The 18,773-nt window shown below is 47.8% G+C and overlaps 1 protein-coding gene across 3 annotated transcripts in view; it reads left to right on the forward strand.

Moving 5' to 3' along the window:
• Gapdhs (glyceraldehyde-3-phosphate dehydrogenase, spermatogenic) overlaps positions 1 to 18,773 on the forward strand; it is a 66,755-nt gene that overhangs the window by 44,399 nt on the left and 3,583 nt on the right. For all 3 annotated transcript variants that reach the window (XM_045154917.1, XM_045154918.1, XM_045154920.1), the window contains 3 exons: positions 11,616 to 11,742; positions 13,455 to 13,551; positions 13,712 to 13,818. In XM_045154917.1, the coding sequence (XP_045010852.1) occupies positions 11,702 to 11,742; positions 13,455 to 13,551; positions 13,712 to 13,818 (245 nt within the window). In that variant the 5' untranslated portion in view covers positions 11,616 to 11,701. The remainder of the gene's footprint in view (positions 1 to 11,615; positions 11,743 to 13,454; positions 13,552 to 13,711; positions 13,819 to 18,773) is intronic.

Below are 18,773 nucleotides of genomic sequence, written 5' to 3' on the forward strand. Positions count from 1 at the left end.
TCCAGGTCTCCAGAGCCCCATAGGGTCATTTCAGGAAGGTGGCAGATTTGGAAGCAGGATCAGATCACAAGCTCATCATGGGACCAGACCTTGTGCCTCCCAGCCCCCAGGCAAGGGCAGGAGCTGACTGCCATGAACTGGGAGACGACGCAGTGTCTCCAGAAAAGCCGGTCGAGACAGCCACTGGGAGGACCCAAAGACCTAGGGCGGCAGCAGCTGTCTTGAGCAAACAGACCAGGGGCCAAGACCTCTTCCTTCCTGCCTTCCTCCCCTGGGGCCTCTAGAGCTCTGACCTGAAGCCCCGCATGTTGATTTATTAGCTCAGGTTATGGGGGAAACAGCGCAGAGCCTGGTCTGGGGCTGAAGGAAGGACAGGAAGTGGCAGACCCAGACAGTACAGCCACCTGGGGGGGGGGCTAATTTGGAGGGAGGCAAGCAATAACCAGTGGGTGGGCACAGTTGTGTGCAGGGGGAAAAGATATTTGTGGTTTGATGCCAATGGTGAGGCCCAGTGAGGGGGTGGGAGTGGGAAAGCCATGCTCAGAGGAATGCAAGGGTGTATGCCAGCGGGGGTGGTAGAGTTATGTGTGTGGGCGTCCAGGTGTGGTTGAGAATCGGCACATGCTTTCTGGCTTTGCTCAAACCAGGACACAAGGTGGTCCCCTAAAAGAGCCAAAGGTCCCACCCAGAGCCAAGCATCCCAAGGACCCAGGAACTTCTGCCATCCCTGGCTTTGCCAGCAGAGGGTGACTAAGTGGGCTACCTCTACAAGCTTGGGCTCCTCTGATCTGGTCCCCAGTTACATGCTCAGGTGACAAAGGCAGATCCCTGGGCAATGTCAGGTGTGACATTCCCACTGGGGCAGTCCCCAAGTGATGAAGAGTCCTAGGCTCAGGCATAGCTCGGCAAGAAAGCATGCTTCAGAACCCTGACCACCCCAAGATTGACAAGTGGGGCTTGTCCTCTTGAAATATACTCCCTACTTCCTATGGTTGGTTGGTTGGTTGTTTTGAGGCAGGGTCTCATGCAGCCCAGGCTGCTCTCAGACTTGCAATGTAGCCCACACTGGCCTTGAACTCTTGATCCTCCTGCCAACAGAACGTGAGGTTACCAGGGAGCACACCTACTTGGCACTTCATCTTTTCTTTTCCACCCCTCCTCCCCCCCCCCACCCCGTCAATGGTCCTCTATCTTCCATCAGACCCGCCTCTCTCCATGGCATTTGTTCCCAACTGTGAAGGTTGGAGTCAGGACTTTGGTATCTGTCTCCGTAACTGAGATTGCTCTGTGGTCGTTTTGCCCTTGGGACTCTCGCTAGCTCAGGTAACAGGACATTGTGGCTGTGTTGGTATATTAGAGCAAATCAAGGAAGTTCGGGGGCTAGGCCATCTCTGATCAATAGCACCCCAAAAAAGAATGCAGCAACTGTTCATGCTGTGTTTGCCCATCAAAGGCCTCACAGAAAGTGCCTACCCATAGCTCTGTGACAGCCCAGAAAATCGCCTTGACGTGAACCAGCCTTTGGGAGACCAGGTCATTCTATTTCTTCTCTTCTCATCCTCATCAGAATTTCTTTTTCTTGCACCAGTTTGGAGAGGTATTTGTTCCACTGTTTTGTTTTGCTTGCTTGGTTTGAGCCAGGGTCTCACACTGCAGCCCTGGCTGGCCTGGAACATGTGGTAATTCTCCTGCCTGAGCTTCCCGAGTGCTGGGATTGCAAGTGTGAAGCACCATGCCTTAGGACATAGTTTGGTTTTATGAGACAGGGTCTCTCTATATAGCCCAGGCTAGCCTGGAACTGTTGATTCTCCTTCCTCAGCCACCACACCAGTTTTGATCCTCTTTTTTTGGGGGGGGGCGGTTGTTTGTTTGTTTTTCAAGGTAGGGTCTCACTCTAGCCCAGGCTGACCTGGAATTCACTATGTAGTCTCAGGTGTCCTGGAACTCATGGCAATCTTCCTTCCTCTGCCTCCCAAGTGCTAAGATTAAAGGCATGAACCACCACACCCAGCTTGATCTTCTATTTTTTAACCAAAATTTCTCCAGTGGCATTTGGGGCCTTTTGATTGTTTCTTCATTTGTCATTTTTGAAACTAAGGATTGAATCTAGAGTTTCACACATGCTAGGCAAGGGCGCTACCCCAGCCATTTTTTAAGATTTAGTTTTGTTTATGTAATTTTAAGGCAGGGGGCTGGATAGATGGCTCAGCAGGTAAAAGTGGTTGCTTCCAATGTCTGCAAGTCCAGAATCAAATCCTCATTGCTCAAACCCAGATGCACAAAGTGGTGCATATATCTGGAGTTGCATTTGCAGTAGCAAGAGGTCCTGGTGCATCCATTCTCTATCTCTCTATCTCTGTATTTCTAATTACAAATAATAAACATTAATTTTGAGACAGGATCTCATTTAGCCCAGTCTGTCCTCAAATTTGCTGTAGCTGAGGTTGACCTTGAACTTCTGGTTGACTTCTCCCAAGTTCTAGGAAATACAGGTGTGAACCACCATGTCCACCTATTTTTAATTTTTGAGGTAGGGTCTCACTAAGTTGCTCAGGCTGGCCTTGAACTCACTCAGCAGCCCAGGCAGGCTCTGAACTCTTATGATCCTCCTGCCTCAGGCTGAGGCGACAAGTGTGAGCCTCGGGGCCCAGCTGGAATTTAAGTTTTCAGATCCGCTACTATAAGTTGTTTCCTTTTGAAATCAGGCCTTCCTGTCCAGGCTTCCACTTTGCTGGGTTTTTTCCTCCCTGACTGTGTTTAACAGATTTTCCCCCTGTTGTTTGATTAATCACCTGGTTTGGGGGAGCTTGGTTCATTGAAATTGCCAAATTTTTCCTCAGTTGTTTTGGGTTGTTGCTTGTTTGATTTTGAGACAAGGTCTCATCTAACTCAGGATGTCTTGGAACTTGTTATATAGCCAAGGATGACCTTGAACACCTTATCTTACTGCCTCTACTTCTAGAAGTGGGCATGCACCACCACACCCATAAATTTTCAGCTATTTTTGTTGTTGAGAGAGAGAGAATGAGAGACAGAAAGAGAGGGAGAGAGAATAGGCATACCAGGGCCTCCTGCCACTGAAAACAAACTCCAGGCGCATGTACCACTTTGTGCATCTGCCTTTGCATGGGATCTAGAGACAACCCAGGCTGTCAGGTTTTGCCTTTAATGGCTAAGCCATCTCTTGAACCCAGGCTTGTGCTCTTGATACAAGGTCTCATGCAGCCTTTGCTGACCTTGAACTTTCACTCTTCCCTACCTCAGCTCCCAGAACAATGGTATTACAGGTGTGTACCGCCATGCTTGGCTTCATCCAATTTACTTTCAGTTCCACTTCTCTAGGGCCTTCTCTAGCCAAGCAGGAGAGAATGTCACCAACTCCTGTACCACAGCCTTGCTTGACAAACTTAAGTTTCCCTGGGGATTTGGAGGAAACGGAGGTTATGTCATTCTGTGATTTTTTTTTCTGGCTTTCACCCATCTCTCTAATATGGTGACTCTTGCTTAGAACAAACCCCCACACCCCTTGCTCATAGCTGCGTGTCAACCAGCCCTGCAGGTGGAGGTGCCCATCTGTGAGTCATTGATGTGCAGGCAAGCCCCCACCCTGGGGCTTGAGTGGAGATGGACACTTATGCCTTTGCTCTTCCCAGATATTTACTAGAAGCTTGCTCTGTAAGCTAGGTGTGGTGGCCCATGCCTGCAGTCCCAGCACTTGGAAGGCTGAGGCAGGTGGATTACAGCAAGCCTGAGGTCAGCCTCAGCTGTAGAGTGAGACTCTGTCTCAAAAAGCCTAAAAAGAATAACAGGAGGAGGAGAAAGCAGAAGGAGGTGGCTTGCTTTGTGCCACACGCTGTTCCGGGTGCTAGGGAAACAGTAATGGACACACCACCACCAGAATGTACAGTCCACAGGGGCTTGGGGCCCAGCAGGGAGACATGGGACCAGTAAACCAACAACAGGAAAAGCTACAGGTAAAAGAACAGGATGCTGTAAGAAGACATGTCTTGGTTTTTCAAGGCAGGGACTCGCTCTTGCCCAGGCTGAGCTGGAATTCACTATGGAGTCTCAGGATGGCCTCCAACTCGCGGCAATCTTCCTTCCTCTGCCTCCCAATTGCTGGGTTTAAAGGCGTGCACAGCTTATAGATTGCTTTAAGGCTGCTGATCAGAAAATACCTGAGGGGCTGGGGTGAAGCTCAGTGGTAAAGCACTTGTCTAGCATGCCTGAAGCTCTAGGTTCAATCCTCAGCATTGAAGGAGAGAACCACAGAGGAGGTGGAGGAGGAAGAGGATGCAAGTCTAACTCACCATTTGGGCCTTGGATATTTTTGGCAGGGGTTATTTTGAGACAGGGTCTCACACTAGAGCCCAGGCTGACCTACAGTTTGCTGTGTAGCCCAGAGTAGCCTCTAACTCTGGGCAGTCATCCTGCCTCAGCCTCCCGGGTGCTGGGGGCAAAACTCAAGATTGCATTTTTTACAAACTAATGCTCAGTGGCAACCCTGCATTCAGCAAGTATCTCAGCTCAACTCAGGTGGTCATTAACATTTTTAAGTATTTTACTTATTTATTTGAGAGAGAAAGAGGCAGATAGAGAGAATGGGCACACCAGGACCTACATGTACTGCAAATGAACTCCAGATGCAGGCACCACCTTGTACATCTGGCTTACATGGGTACTGGGGAATCAAACCTGGGTCCTTAGGCTTTGCAGGCAAGAGCCTTAACTGCTAAGACCTCTCTCCAGTCTTTTATTTTGTTGTCGTTGTTGTTGTTTATTTTTATTATTATTATTTGGTTTCTCGAGGTAGGGTCTCACTCTAGCCCAGGCTGACCTGGAATTCACTATGGAGTCTCAGGGTGGCCTCGAACTCATAGCAATCCTCCTACCTCTGCCTCCTGAGTGCTGGGATTAAAGGCGTACACCACCATGCCCAGCATTTGTTTATTTTTTAAGGAAGGGTTTCACTGTAGCCCAGGCTGACCTAGAATTCATTGTATAGTCTCAGGCTGGCCTTGAACTCATAATAATACTCCTACCTCTGCCTCCTGAGTGCCGGGACTAAAGGTGTGTGCCACCATGCCCAGCTCAGCCCTTCTTTAAAAAAAAAGTTTTAAATCTGGCATGGTGGCACACGCCTTTAATCCCAGTACTCAGGAGGCAGAGGTAGGAGGATTGCCGTGAGTTGGAGGCCAGCCTGAGACTACATAGCGCATTCCAGGTCAGCCTGGACTAGAGTGAAACCCTACCTCAAAAAACCAAAACAAAACAAAAAGTTGTATGTATTTGAGAGCAAGAGAGAGAAAGGTAGATAGAATAACTTTTTTTTTTTTTCAAGCAGAGAGAGTGATTGAAACAAACAGAGAGAATGAGTATGGACACACCAGGGCCTCCAGCTAGTGCAAACAAACTCCAGGTGCATATGCTACTTTGTGCATCTGGCTTTACGTTGGCACTGGGGAATCAAACCCGGGTCACTAGGCATTGCAGGCAAGTGCCTTAACTGCTGAGCCATCTCTTCAACCCGAGAATAGCGTTTTTATCAGTATTTTTTAATTATGTTATTTGTAGATGGGAGGTGTGGTAGAACACAGCATGTGTAAGAACCTGGATTCAATTTCCATCACATTCCTCCCCCACAAAGCCAGGACTATGCAGTTAGACATAACACAAACATATTTAGCAGACCTCAGCATGATGTAAACAGAACATTTTTGTGTTGGCGGGAGGGGGGGTAGTGAGGACCACAGAGCCGTGTGCCTGGTGGACTACAAATAGAGAGTAAGAAAGAGGCAGCCAGAGAGAGAGAATGAACACGTCAGGGCTTCTTGTCACTGCAAACAAACTCCAAACCTTGTGCATCTGGCTTTCATGGGTACTGGGGAATCTAGTGTGGGTCTTTAGGGTTCCCAGATGATCGCCTTAACCAACAAGCCATCTCTCCAGCCCGTGACCAGAATTTTTACCCCCAAAAATTCATGTCACTCACTTTATTGAAATATTTGCTTTACTGCAGTGGCTGGAACTAAATCCACACCATCTCCAAGATATTATTTACTGTCTCACTTATCAAGGGGATATATGTGCCAGAAATAGACAAGATCCCTGCCTTTTCAGAGTTGACAGGTTAGTGACAACTGGCAAGAAGACGAATGAACAGATAAGATGCTGAGACACGCTGTGAGGGAAGTAAAATGGCAGACAGTAGAACTTCCAGGTCACTTGTGTTGCCGTTTGATTTTGTTTGGGGGGGGGGGCATCCTCTGTTGTCCAGGCTGGTCTGGAACTCCTGGATTTAACCTGTCCTCCTGCCACAGACTCCTGTACTTAGGGCTACAGGCTACAACCACCAAACCCCACCTTGTAGTCTACATACTGAACATCCACCAAGGTGTTTTCTTACACAATGGGGAGACAGACTGAGGAAGGAGAGGGAAGGAGGAGCATTTAGATGGGAGTTCTGGAGGGCATCTCTTTAAAGACAGCATTGAAGCTGGGCACGGTGGCACACACCTTTAACCCCAGCATTCAGGAGGCAGAGGTAGGAGGACTGCCGTGAGTTCGAGGCCACCCTGAAACTACATAGTGAATTCCAGCTCAGCCTGAGCTAGAGTGAGACCCTACCTCAATAAACAAACAAACAACAACAAAAAAAAGACAGCATCTGAGGGAAATTGAGGCAGCCAAGGGAAGACTTGCATGGAGCTTTCTAGGCAATTGCAACCAGAAGGAAAAAGCTAGGGTTACTATCCAGAGGTCTAGGAACAACATGAAACATGCGGGTCACGGGAGAGGAGAAAAAGGAGTTATAAAGATGTGGGTTGGTCTGAAGAGATTGCTTAGTGGTTAAGGTGCTTGCCTGCAAAACCAAAGGACCCAGGTTCAAATCCCCAGGACCCATGCATTCAGAGTTTGTTTACAGTGGCTGGAGGCCCTGGTAAGCCCATCCTCTCCCTCTTTCCCTCTTTCTCTCTCTCAAATAAAATATTTTTTTAAAGAAGTGGAGTTGAGCATGGTGGCGCACTCCTTTAATCCCAGCACTCAGGAGGCAGAGGTAGAAGGATCACAGTGTTCAAGACCACCCTGAGAGACTACATAGTGAATTCCAGGTCAGCTGAGCTAGAGTGAGACCCTTCCTCCAAAAACAAAAAACAAACAAAATAAAAAGATGTGGGTCAACAGCTATAGCACTCCTAGGCATATATCCGAAGGAATCAAATCATCTCATTTCCTTAGAAGTTCGTGCTCAACCATGTTTATTGCTGCTCAATTTATAATAGCTGGGAAATGGAACCAGCCTAGATGTCCCTCAACTGATGAGTGGATAATGAAGATGTGGCACATTCATACAATGGAGTCCTACTCAGCAGTAAAGAAAAATGAAGTTATGAAATTTGCAGAAAAATGGATGGACCTGGAAAGGATTATGCTAAGTGAGGTAACACAGGCCCAGAAAGCCAAGCACCACATGTTCTCTCTCATATGTGGATCCTAGCTACAGATGACTGGGCTTCTGCGTGAGAATGAAAATACTTAGTAGCAGAGGCCAGTAAGTTAAAAAGGAGACATAAAGGGAAGAGAAAGGAAGGGAGGAGGGTACTTAATAGGTTGATATTGTATATATGTAAGTACAATGATTGAGATGGAGAGGTAATATGATGGAGAATGGAATTTCAAAGGGGAAAGTGTGGGGGGGAATTACCATGGGATATTTTTTTTATAATCATGGAAAATGCTAATAAAAATTTTAAAAAATAAAATAAAAATAAAAATGGTTTTGAAGCCAAAAAAAAAAAAAAAAGATGTGGGTCAAAAAGGGGATTTGGCAGGGTGTGGTGGCACACTCTTTTAATCTCAGCTCTCATGAGGCAGAGGTAGGAGGATCGCCCGAGTCCACCTTGAGACTACAGAGTGAATTCAGCCTGGGCTAGAGTGAGACCCTACCCGGAAAAAAAAAAAAAAAAAGTGGATTCCACTCCAAGTGCCAGCCGGTAGCCTTGGAACTGTGGAGCCTCGCGTGGGGATTCTGCCAGGCTGAAGCGTTGGGACCTTCTGAACCTCTAGCTTGTGCGACATCTCTGTGACGTCACTGGGTAGTGTGACATCACCAGAGGCTCCGGTGCCTGGAACCCAGAGCTTCACCCATTCAGTAACATCAAAGCCGGGCCAGAGTCACCAGGCCATGATACCTTAGGAGGCCATGTCGAACCGCGATGTTGTCTTCACCAATGTCACCGTCGTCCAGCTACTGCGACAGTCATGCCCAGGTGAGGGAAGACATTGGGAAGAGGAAGAAAGGGGGAGGGGTTCCTCCACAGCATGCACAGGACACCAGGTTCCAGCAGGTAGAGATGGCAGGCAAGGCATGGCACCGCCAGGCGTCTGGCTTTCCCTTCCTTCCCTCCCGCTCCATCCTTCTTACAGGCTCAGATGGTCTAGGTGACAATGGAAATGGGACACGGCCCCTCCACCCCCAGGGCTGCTGGGCTTTGCGCTCTCGTGACACTGGAAAGAGCAGAGGCCAAGATGAAGGCGGCGGGAGGTTTGCCGGGGACATTTGTGCGAAGCACCTAGGGGTGCCTTTCCCACATTAAGTCGGTGTCGGTGGGGACTCGGTGCGTTGCACAAAGCAAGGACGAGCTGATGGTATGCTGCGCTCAGACAGGAGTCACAACCAGCAGGTGATGATGCCCGGGTGTTCGCTGTCCCCATTTTACAAAGGCCAGCAGAGGTTAAGAGAGGGCAAGCCGCTTCCTGGAGAGGTGGAGCTGGAGTCTGGGACTCACTGCTCATCACCCAGCCAGAGAGATGCGCACATGCGCCCACAGGCTCAAGCCAGAGGAAGCCGGGGCAACGCCTGTTTTCTTACTTCAACAGGGGGTGGGGGGTGCGACTAGGACCCGCAATTTGGTAGGGTTTCAGGGTCCAGAAAACCCAGCAGCAGACAAGTTACCAACCAGGGAACCTGCGAGCTGTGTGGCGGCCAGCTTCACTGTGTGTGGTTGGTGGAGGGCAGAAGAGGCGGAGCTTTCTTGGGAAAGGCTGCTGAGTGGGCGCACATCTCCACTCCTAAGACGCGTGGGTAAATCTCCACCTTTCATAACAGCAATAAACCGGAACTCCAGGAATACAAATATCTCCAAGGTCACCAGTGACCACAGGCTCATTGCCACCGATAAACAGTGACTAACACCTTTATGAACTTGCATGAGCTTGGAAACACCCTAGGCCAGCCTCAGGCCCCAGCTCTGTGGCAGCAGAGAGGTCAGAGAGACAGGCCACCCACCTCCCTTGAACCTCTGATGCTGGGACCATCCTGGAACTACATAGTGAACTACAGGTCAGCCTGGGCTACAGCGAGACCCTACCTTGGAAAACAAAAACAAAGAAAAAAATAAATTCCAGCTGGATGTGGTGGCATAAACCTGTAAAACCAGCACTTGTGATCAGGAGTTCAACGTTATCATGGGCTACACAGTGAGTTCAAGGCCAGCCTGAACTATATGAGAGCCTGTCGGCAAAACCAAAACGGGGTTAGAGGGATGGCTAAGTGGTTAAGGCTCTTGCCTGCAAAGCTAAAGGATAGAGGTTCAAGTCCCCAGGACCCACATAAGCCAGATGCACAAGGTGGTGCATGGGTCTGGAGTTTGTTTGCAATAGCTGGAGGCCCTGGTGCACCCATACTCTATCTGCCCTTCTCTCTCTCTGCTTCTCTCTCTCTCTCCTTCCCTCCCTCCCTCCGTTTCCCCGCCCCCCAAGTAAATAAGTAATGAAAATTTAAAAACAAAACAAATTCCTGAGTTTTAGTATAGAGTCGGATTTTTCTAGAAAGAGGCCTTCCTAAGTTGTCATCAGGACAGTTTGGGAATCACTGAATGAGATCTAACATTGGGCAAGTTCAGGAAATGATCTGCAAACTGTTAAGCTATGGGAGGGTAATGACTATACGTGTGAACACTGAGTCCAACATCCAGCACTGAGAATAACAAGAGCCGCTCACTGTGGCTCAAGCCTATAACCCTAGCATTCAGGAGACTGAGGCAAAAGCATCAGGAGTTTAAACCAGCCTGGGCTACAAAGTTAGTCCTTGTCTCAAAAAAGAAGGGAAAGGGAGGCTGGAGAGATGGCTCAGCAGTTACAGCACTTGCCTGCAAAGCTTACCTACCTGGGTTCAATTCCCCAGTACCCATGTAAAGCCAGATGCACAAAGTGGTGCATGCATCTAGAGTTCATTTGCAGTAGCTATAGGTCTTGTGTATCCATTCCCTCTGTCTCTCTTCAATCTCTCTGCTTGAAAATGAATAAAATATTTTTTAAAATTTCTATTTATTTACTTACTTGAGAAAGAAAGCGCAAAAGAATGGGTGTGCCAGGGCCTTCAGCCACTGCAAACTCCAGACGCATGCCCCTTTGTGCATCTGGCTTATATGGGTCCTGGGGAATCAAACTGGGGTCCTTTGACTTTGCAGGCAAACCCCTTAACCACCAGCCCATCTCTCCAACCCTAAAATATTTTTTTAAAAGGCAGGGTGTGGTGGCACACACCTTTAATCTCAGCACTCAGGAAGCAAAAGTAAAAAGATTGCTGTGAGTTCAAGGCCAGCCTGAGACTACATAGTGAATTGCAGGTCAGCCTGGGCTAGAGTGAAGCCCTACCTTGAAAAACCAAAAAAAAAAAAAAAAAGAAGAAAGATGGGACTGGAGAGATGGCTTAACAGTTAAGGAACTTGCCTACAAAGCCAAAGGACCCAGGTTCAATTCCCAGGACTCACTTAAGCCAGATGCACATGGAACATGCACCTGGAGCTCGTTTGCAGTGGCTGGATGCCCTGGTGTGCCCCTTCTCTCCCCCTTTCTCCCCCTCTCTCTCTTAAATAAGTAAATAAATAAGCAAACAAAAAAAAAAAAGGAAGGAAGGGAAGAATGGAGGGAGGAGGTGGTAAATAGGGCCAGAGAGATGGCTCAGCAATTAAGCTATTTGCTTGCAAAACCTGACAGCCAGCCTAGGTTCAGTTTCCTAGTACCAACACAAAGCACATGTATCTGGAGTTCTTTTGCAGTAGCAAGAGGTGTCTGTCTCCTTGCAAATGAATTTTAAAAAATTAAGATGGTAAAAGGGCTGGAGAGATGGCTTAGTGGTTAAGGCACTTGCCTGCAAAGCCCAAGGACCTAGGTTCAACAGCCCAGAACCCACGTAAGCCAAGATGCACATGATGGCACATGCATTTGGAGCTCTTTTGTAGAGGCCCTTTCACACCCATTCTCTCTCATTCCCTCCCTCTTTCTCTGTAATAAATAAAAGGTAGTAAAGGAAGGATAAAACATGTAGAATGTTTTAAATCTTCATTTCACAGAGAAAGAAACTGAGGCAAGGAGAATACACCCCTAAGCAATTGATAATCGCACACCCACTGACTTAGCCTTTCCTGGGAACCACCCCTGACACTGACGTCTTCAAACCGCAGGGCCCTTGCTCATTCAACTGGGCTATATGGTTGACCACTCAGGGTCAAGAGCCTGACAGGTCCTGAGTAGCAAAGATGGATCCTTCCTTTTCTTATACAGGGTGGTCTCTCATTTTCTCCCTTTCTTACTCTCCCTTCTGCCCACAGTGACCAGACCACCACCGCCACCACCAGCACCCCATGTACAGCCAGTGAAAACCCTGCCTGAGCAGCCTCCACCCCCACCATCCAAGATGACCTCGACAGCTCCAGAGTTGCTAGTGGGCATCAATGGGTGAGTCAGCCTTGGGCCCGAACTACTGCTGAGCTTCCTCGGGTACTACAGGCTGCAGTGTCTCCAGGTTCTCACTGGGCCAGCAGAGAGGCCTGCTGAGCAAACAGCAGTCAAATCTAGAATCAAAGCAATCAAGGCTGCAAGCGGTGTGTGCATCTTGCAGCAGTAAGGCCTGAGCGATCAGCACTGGCTGAGTCCTGGAAGGGTTCTGGGAGGAGGCATGGGTATGAAGCTGAGTTCATGGCCAGCCTGGGCTACAATTAGTTCCAGGTCAGCCTGCAGTAGAGCAAGACCCTGCTGAAGGGGGTGGAGGAAAGACAGCCAGCTGTCTCATTGCTGAGAAAAATGTTTAAGGCTGAGGGATGAGCAAGGGTTCTGGGGTGGAGCAGGAGCTTAGTGTGTTCAAGAATAGCCAGGAACTAGCTGAGTGTGGTGGCACATGCCATTAATCCCAGCACTTGGGAGGCAGAGTTTAAGGCCTGAGACCATAATGAATTCCAGATCAGCCTGGGCTAGAGAGAGACCCTACCTCAGGAAACCACCACAAAAAAAAAAAAAAAAAAAAAAAGCAGGTGCAGCTGTTGTCAAAGCCAGTAAGCGCAAGTGGGAAGAGGAGGAAGGGAAGGAGAGTAAGAGACCTGATGCACCATGATAATTTTAACTGAGAGAGGCAGTTTTCATGCAAAGAAACACAGTTAAATCTGAAGTTTAATTAAACCACTCAGCTTTAGGGAGGCTAAGCCTGGGGGTAGGGGAGAAGGGAAAGAGAGAGCAGAAAGGAGAAGACAGGAAAGAGAGAAGAAAATGAAAAAGTGAGAGGACTGGAGAGATGGCTTAGTGATTAAGGAGCAGCCTGCAATGCTAGAGGACCCAGGTTCGGTTCCCCAAGACCCATGTAAGCCAGATGCATAAGGTGGCACATGCTTCTGGAGTTCATTTGCAGAGAATGAATTTCTCTTTCTCTCTCAAATATGTGTGAGTGTATAAAGAAGTGAGGGAGGCACTTGGGAGGCAGAGGTAGGAGGATCACCATGAGTTCGAGGCCACCTTGAGAATACAGAATGAATTCCAGGTCAGCCTGGGCCAGAGTGAGAACCTACCTCGAAAATAATAATAATAATAAGTGAGGGAGGACAGGGTATGGATTGGGTAAGGACATACAGGCTAGTTTAAGAGGCAAGAAAGCTCCCCTGGACAGGTGGTGACAGTGGCCTATAATAGAGGTGGTTGCCTTCTTTCCCCAGTCTGAGCACCTAGTCTCCTAGTTTAGGCCTCATCCCCTGTCTCAATCTACTTTCTGTGCCTATCACTCAACACCCAAGACAGAGTCATTAAAAGAAAATAAATTTACTCCTTACAGTCTAGAGGCTTGGTAGTCCAAGGGCAAGGGCATGTATCTCATGAGATGCTTCTTGCTGGTGGGGACTTGCAGAATCTCAAAGCAGTGTGAGTCATTACAGAGCTGGCTAGCTTGGGTTTCTTCCTCTTCTTATAAAGCCATCAATGGCCTTGGGAGGATGCACCCTCCTGACTTCATCTATCCTTAATTCCTTAAATCCTACTTTCTAAGACATGGGGAGGGGTGTTTCTACCCCCCTGATATGGCTCCATGGCAGTCACATTTCAAGATGAGCTTTGGTTGGGATACTGGAATCATAGCATCCCCAGGTCCTCTTCTCACCCACCCCTCCTCTGCATGTCTGTGTGGGCAGATTTGGTCGCATTGGTCGCCTGGTATTGCGAGCCTGCATAGAAAAGGGCGTCAGGGTGGTGGCAGTGAACGATCCATTCATTGACCCGGAATACATGGTGAGTGGCAGAGGCTGGAACCAACGCAAGTGGGACGCGAGAGGGTGTGGGATTTCTATGGAAGGCTCCCAGCTGCTATGCTGAACCTTCACCAAGAAGGGGACAGTTTGGGGCTATTGCTGTAATGCCTGAAGTTCAGGGCCCACTCTGTCTGTTGCAGGTGTACATGTTCAAGTATGACTCCACCCATGGCAGATATAAGGGGAGTGTGGAACACAGGAATGGACAACTGGTTGTGGATAACCATGAGATCAATGTGTACCAGTGGTAAGGACGGAACAAGTGATAGACTGCTGAGATACCCAAAGTGTGTGCATGCCTCTGGGGACTTGTTTGGAGAGGCTTCAAAACAGTCACTGGACCTGTAAAGCAGTCCTCTTCAAGATACCTCACAGTTCTCAAAAAAAAAATTTTATGGGCTAGAGAGATGGCTTAGCGGTTAAGCGCTTGCCTGTGAAGCCTAAGGACCCCGGTTCGAGGCTCGGTTCCCCAGGTCCCACATTAGCCAGATGCACAAGGGGGCGCACGCGTCTGGAGTTCGTTAGCAGAGGCTGGAAGCCCTGGCGCGCCCATTCTCTCTCTCTCCCTCTACCTGTCTTTCTCTCTCTGTCACTGTCAAATAAATAAATAAAAATTAAAATTAAAAAAAAATTTTATATATATATATGGGTTTTCAAGGTACGGTCTTGCTGTAGCCCCAGGCTGACCTGGAATTCAATGTCTAGTCTCAGGTTGGCCTTGGACTTACAGAAATACTTCTGCCTCCTGAATGTTGGGATTAAAGGCATGTGCCACCACACCTGGCCTTTTTTCTTTTTGGTAAAAATACTTTTACTGAATATACATTTTCATATTTTCTCATGGCATGGATTCATAATGTCTACAAGTCATTTCCTGCTCTCCCTTTGAAGCACAGCAAGGCCATTACCCATAAGCCTAAGGCCTTTATAAACCTTCACTGAGCCAGGTCACTCACCTGCCTAAACCCCCAATGCTTCTCAGTATCCCCAAGTAAGGTCCCAGATCCCATACCCACCAGATTATGCATGTCACCCTGAGTCTTTCCACAGCCCTTGGGTCACACTGGTCATCACCTCAGGGTACCTTGGGCTTGCAACTCTCAAGTAATGCTAACTTCCTAGTAGCAGTAACATGCCAGGAGTAGTGGTACACACCTGTAACCCCATCATCTGGGAGGCTGAGGCAGGAGAGTCACCATGACTTCCAAGTCAACCTTAGCTACATAGTGAGAACCCCACACGCACCTCAAAACCAAAACCACAAAAGGGAAAGTAATAGTGGCATGTGGTAACATGCAGACCCTCTGTAGCCCCAGGCAAGGTCAGTAGTCTTCTAACTGCTCCCCCTCTACTCTCAGCTTCCCTTCTTAACTTGCTGGGAATACAGTGTGACAGGAAGTCAGAGGCAGATGCAGGAAGTGAGGGATGAGGGAAAGAGGGCCAAGGAGTCAGTAACAATGGAAGTTGCTTGTCCTGAATTTAAAAAATCATGACCTCATGCCAGGCATGGTGGCACACACCTTTAATCCCAGCACTCAGGAGGCAGAGGTAGAAGAATCACCATGAGTTCAAGACTACCCTGAGACTTCACAGCGAATTCCAGGTCAGCCTGGGCCAGAGTGAGACCCTACCTCAAAAAAACAAAATAAATAAATAAAATCATGACCTCAAAAGCAATTCCAGGGCTGGAGAGATGGCTTAGCGGTTAAGCGCTTGCCTGTGAAGCCTAAGGACCCTGGTTCGAGGCTCGGTTCCCCAGGTCCCACGTTAGCCAGATGCACAAAGGGGGCGCACGCGTCTGGAGTTCGTTTGCAGAGGCTGGAAGCCCTGGCGCGCCCATTCTCTCTCTCTCCTTCTATCTGTCTTTCTCTCTGTGTCTGTCGCTCTCAAATAAATAAATAAAAAATTTAAAAAAAAAAAAAAAAAAAAAAAAAAAAAGCAATTCCAGCAGGGCAATCTAAGCAGTTAGGGTGTCACTTCACACATGTCTGGGAAGTGTCACTCATGCCACTTGCGATGTTCTCCCTCCCCCATGGTCTCCAGGAGGCTACTCCTGCACAGGTACCCTGTGCTACCGCTGCCTTCTCTTGTCATTACAAATGAGTGGGCCTTCAAAATAGCCCTGTAGGGGCTTTAGAGATGGCTCAAGGTTAAGGTGTTTACCTATAAGACCTAACAACCCAGGTTCAATTCCTCAGTACCCACATAAAGCCAGATGCACAGTGGCACAAGCACCTGCAGTTTGTTTGTAGTGGATGTAGGCCATGGTGTGCCCATGCTCATTCACTGTCTCTCTCTCTCTCTCTCCTGGCAAGTAAATAAAAATATTTTTTTAAAAATAACCCTGTATGAGTGGAAGTTGTAGCACAGGCATTGTAGGCAAATGAAGGGAAGGAGGGCGTGTCCAATTCCACAATCATGGCTCAAGAGGAGGAAGACGTTAGAGATTATGTTGCTCTAAGGAGCTGGTGGTCAAGGCCAAGTGTCCATGGGTCAATTGGAAGTGTAGATATTTGGCTCACAGAGCTCGTGTCATTACACACATAGGAGTAAGCATCTGGGCAGCATGCAGGAGTCATAATGCTTACATAACAGACTGTGTGACGAGGGAACCCACCAAACAGGAGAGAGCCCAGGAAGGGGAAGAACTCAGTACTGATCAAAGACATTCCAAATAGGGTCAACTGACAGGGGGCAGAGAATTTTCATTGTCCAAGCACTCAAGGAACAGAGCTTAAAGTGGTGACATACCAAATACAATGAACATTTGGGACACGGAAGAGAACACTTCTATGAAAAAATTGACCACTTTTCTTCCTCTTAAGATACTAGGATTTGATTTCTAGAGGATTTTTTGCTAAGTGGAAGTTTACAGAACAGAAACTTTTAGCCTAAAGCATGACTTTCAGAAATAGAAAAGCAAAACTTTTTTAAAAAATATTTTATTTATTATTTTTATTTTATTATTATTTTTTTTGAGAGCGATAGACACAGACAGAAGGACAGATAGAGGGAGAGAGAGAGAATGGGCGCGCCAGGGCTTCCAGCCTCTGCAAACTCACTCCAGACGCTTGCGCCCCCTTGTGCATCTGGCTAATGTGGGACCTGGGGAACCGAGCCTTGAACCGGGGTCCTTAGGCTTCACAGGCAAGCACTTAACCGCTAAGCCATCTCTCCAGCCCTAAAAATATTTTATTTGAGAAACAGAAAGAGGCAGATAGATAAAGAGACTGGGTGTCCCAGGACCTTCAGCCACTTCAAATGAACACCAGATGCATGTGCTATCTTGTGCATCTGGCTTACATAGGTCCTGGGGAACTGAAACTGGGTCCTTTGGCTTTGCAGGCAAGTGCCTTAACTGTGAAGCCATTTCTCCAGCCCTCAAAACTTTTTAAAATAATTTTTATTTTTATTTATTTGAGAAGAGCAAGGCATTAAAAAATAAAATAGCCCTGTAGGCAGCAGGGTGGGAGCCTATGACAACCTGGGAGAGGGGCTGGGGTCTTCTGGAGCTGACTCTGCCCCATGCCAGCACAAGAATTGCTACAGGATCTGATGAAGTACCCACAATTTGGAAGGCAGGAAATGGGGTGGGTCAGATACACACTACTTGGACCAGATGATGAAAAGTATGAGCAGACAACAAACAGCCATGTGTTGTGGCCCAGAGACAACAGGAGAAGCCCACTCACTCATTCTGTCAGTGAAAATGGGGTAGAGCCCAAGGCCTGGTGGCCCACACTCCCAACCAATGAACTCCAAAATATGACAATAATAGTATTGCTTATGCTATGACGTTTAAAGGCATCCTTACAGGTAAAGCACTCAGAACATAGGCTCATTGTCCCTTAAAAAATTATTCTATGCACAATTACTATACTCTTCATGAGCCTATGTTCTAGGGGCTGAAGAGAGCTCATGGAAGAGTGCAGTAATTGTGCATAGAGTAAGTTTTTTATTTTAATAATTTTTATTTAATTTGTTTACTTGCAAGCAGAGACAAAGATAGAGGATGGGCATGCCAGGGCCTCTAGCTACTCAAATGAACTCGACACATGCACACTCTTGTACATCTGGCTTACATGGATACTGGGGAATCGAACCTGGGTCCTTTGACTTCAGGCAAGCTTTAACCATTAAGCCATCTCTCCAGGCCCTAGAATAATTTTTCAAATATTTATTTACTTATTTGACAGAGAAATTGGGAGAATAGGCACGCCAGGGCCTCCAGCCACTGCAAACGAACTCCAGATGTGTGCGCCTCCTTGTTCATCTGGCTAACATGGGTCCTGGAGAATCAGACCTGGGTCCTTTGGCTTTGCAGACAAACACCTTAACCACTAAGCCATCCCTCCAGCCCTAGAATAATTTTTTTAAGGGGCTGGAGAGTTGGCTCAGTGGTTAAAGGTGCTTGCTTGTAAATCCTGACAGCCCTGGTTTGATTCCCCAGTACCCACATAAAGCTAGATGCACAAAATAGTGCATACATCTGTAGTTTGTTTGTTTACAGTGGCAAGAGGCCTTGGCACACCCATTCTCTCCCCATCTCTCTCTCATTTGCAAATATAATGACTACAGAGCCAAGTGCCATACATAATGGCTCATGCCTTCAATCCCAGCACTTGGCAGGATGAGGCAGGAGAATCACTTATTTTGAGGCCAGCCTAGGCTACAGAGAGAGTTCCAAGTTAGACTGGTCTACAGTGAGATTCTACCTAAAAAAGGGGGGGGGCTGGAAAGATGGCTTAGCACTTGAAGGAGCTTGCCTGAGAAGCCTAAGGACCCAGATTCGATTCCTCAGTACTCAAGTAAGCCAGATGCCTAAGGTGGCACATGCATCTAGTTTGCTTGTAGTGGCTAGAGGCCCTGGTGTGCCCATTCTCTCTTCTCTTTCTAGGGGCTCTGGTGAGCCCATTCTATCTGTTTTTCTCTCACTCTCTCAAATAAACAAATTGTGTGTGTGTGTGTGTGTGTGTGTGTGTGTGTGTTTAATGGGGCTAAAGAGATGGCTCAACTGTTAAGACACTCACTTGTAAAGCTTAAGGACCCAAGTTCAATTCCCAAGTACCCCCATAAAGCCAGATGTACAAGGTAGCACATATGTTTGGAGTTCGTTTGTAGTGGCTAGAGGTCCTGGCATGCCCATTTTCTCCCCCGCCCCCCACTCTCAGATAATTCATATAGATTGGGGAGGGGTTGAGG

This window comes from Jaculus jaculus, chromosome 7, assembly GCF_020740685.1.
Source record: "Jaculus jaculus isolate mJacJac1 chromosome 7, mJacJac1.mat.Y.cur, whole genome shotgun sequence".
NCBI classification, from domain to species: domain Eukaryota; kingdom Metazoa; phylum Chordata; class Mammalia; order Rodentia; family Dipodidae; genus Jaculus; species Jaculus jaculus.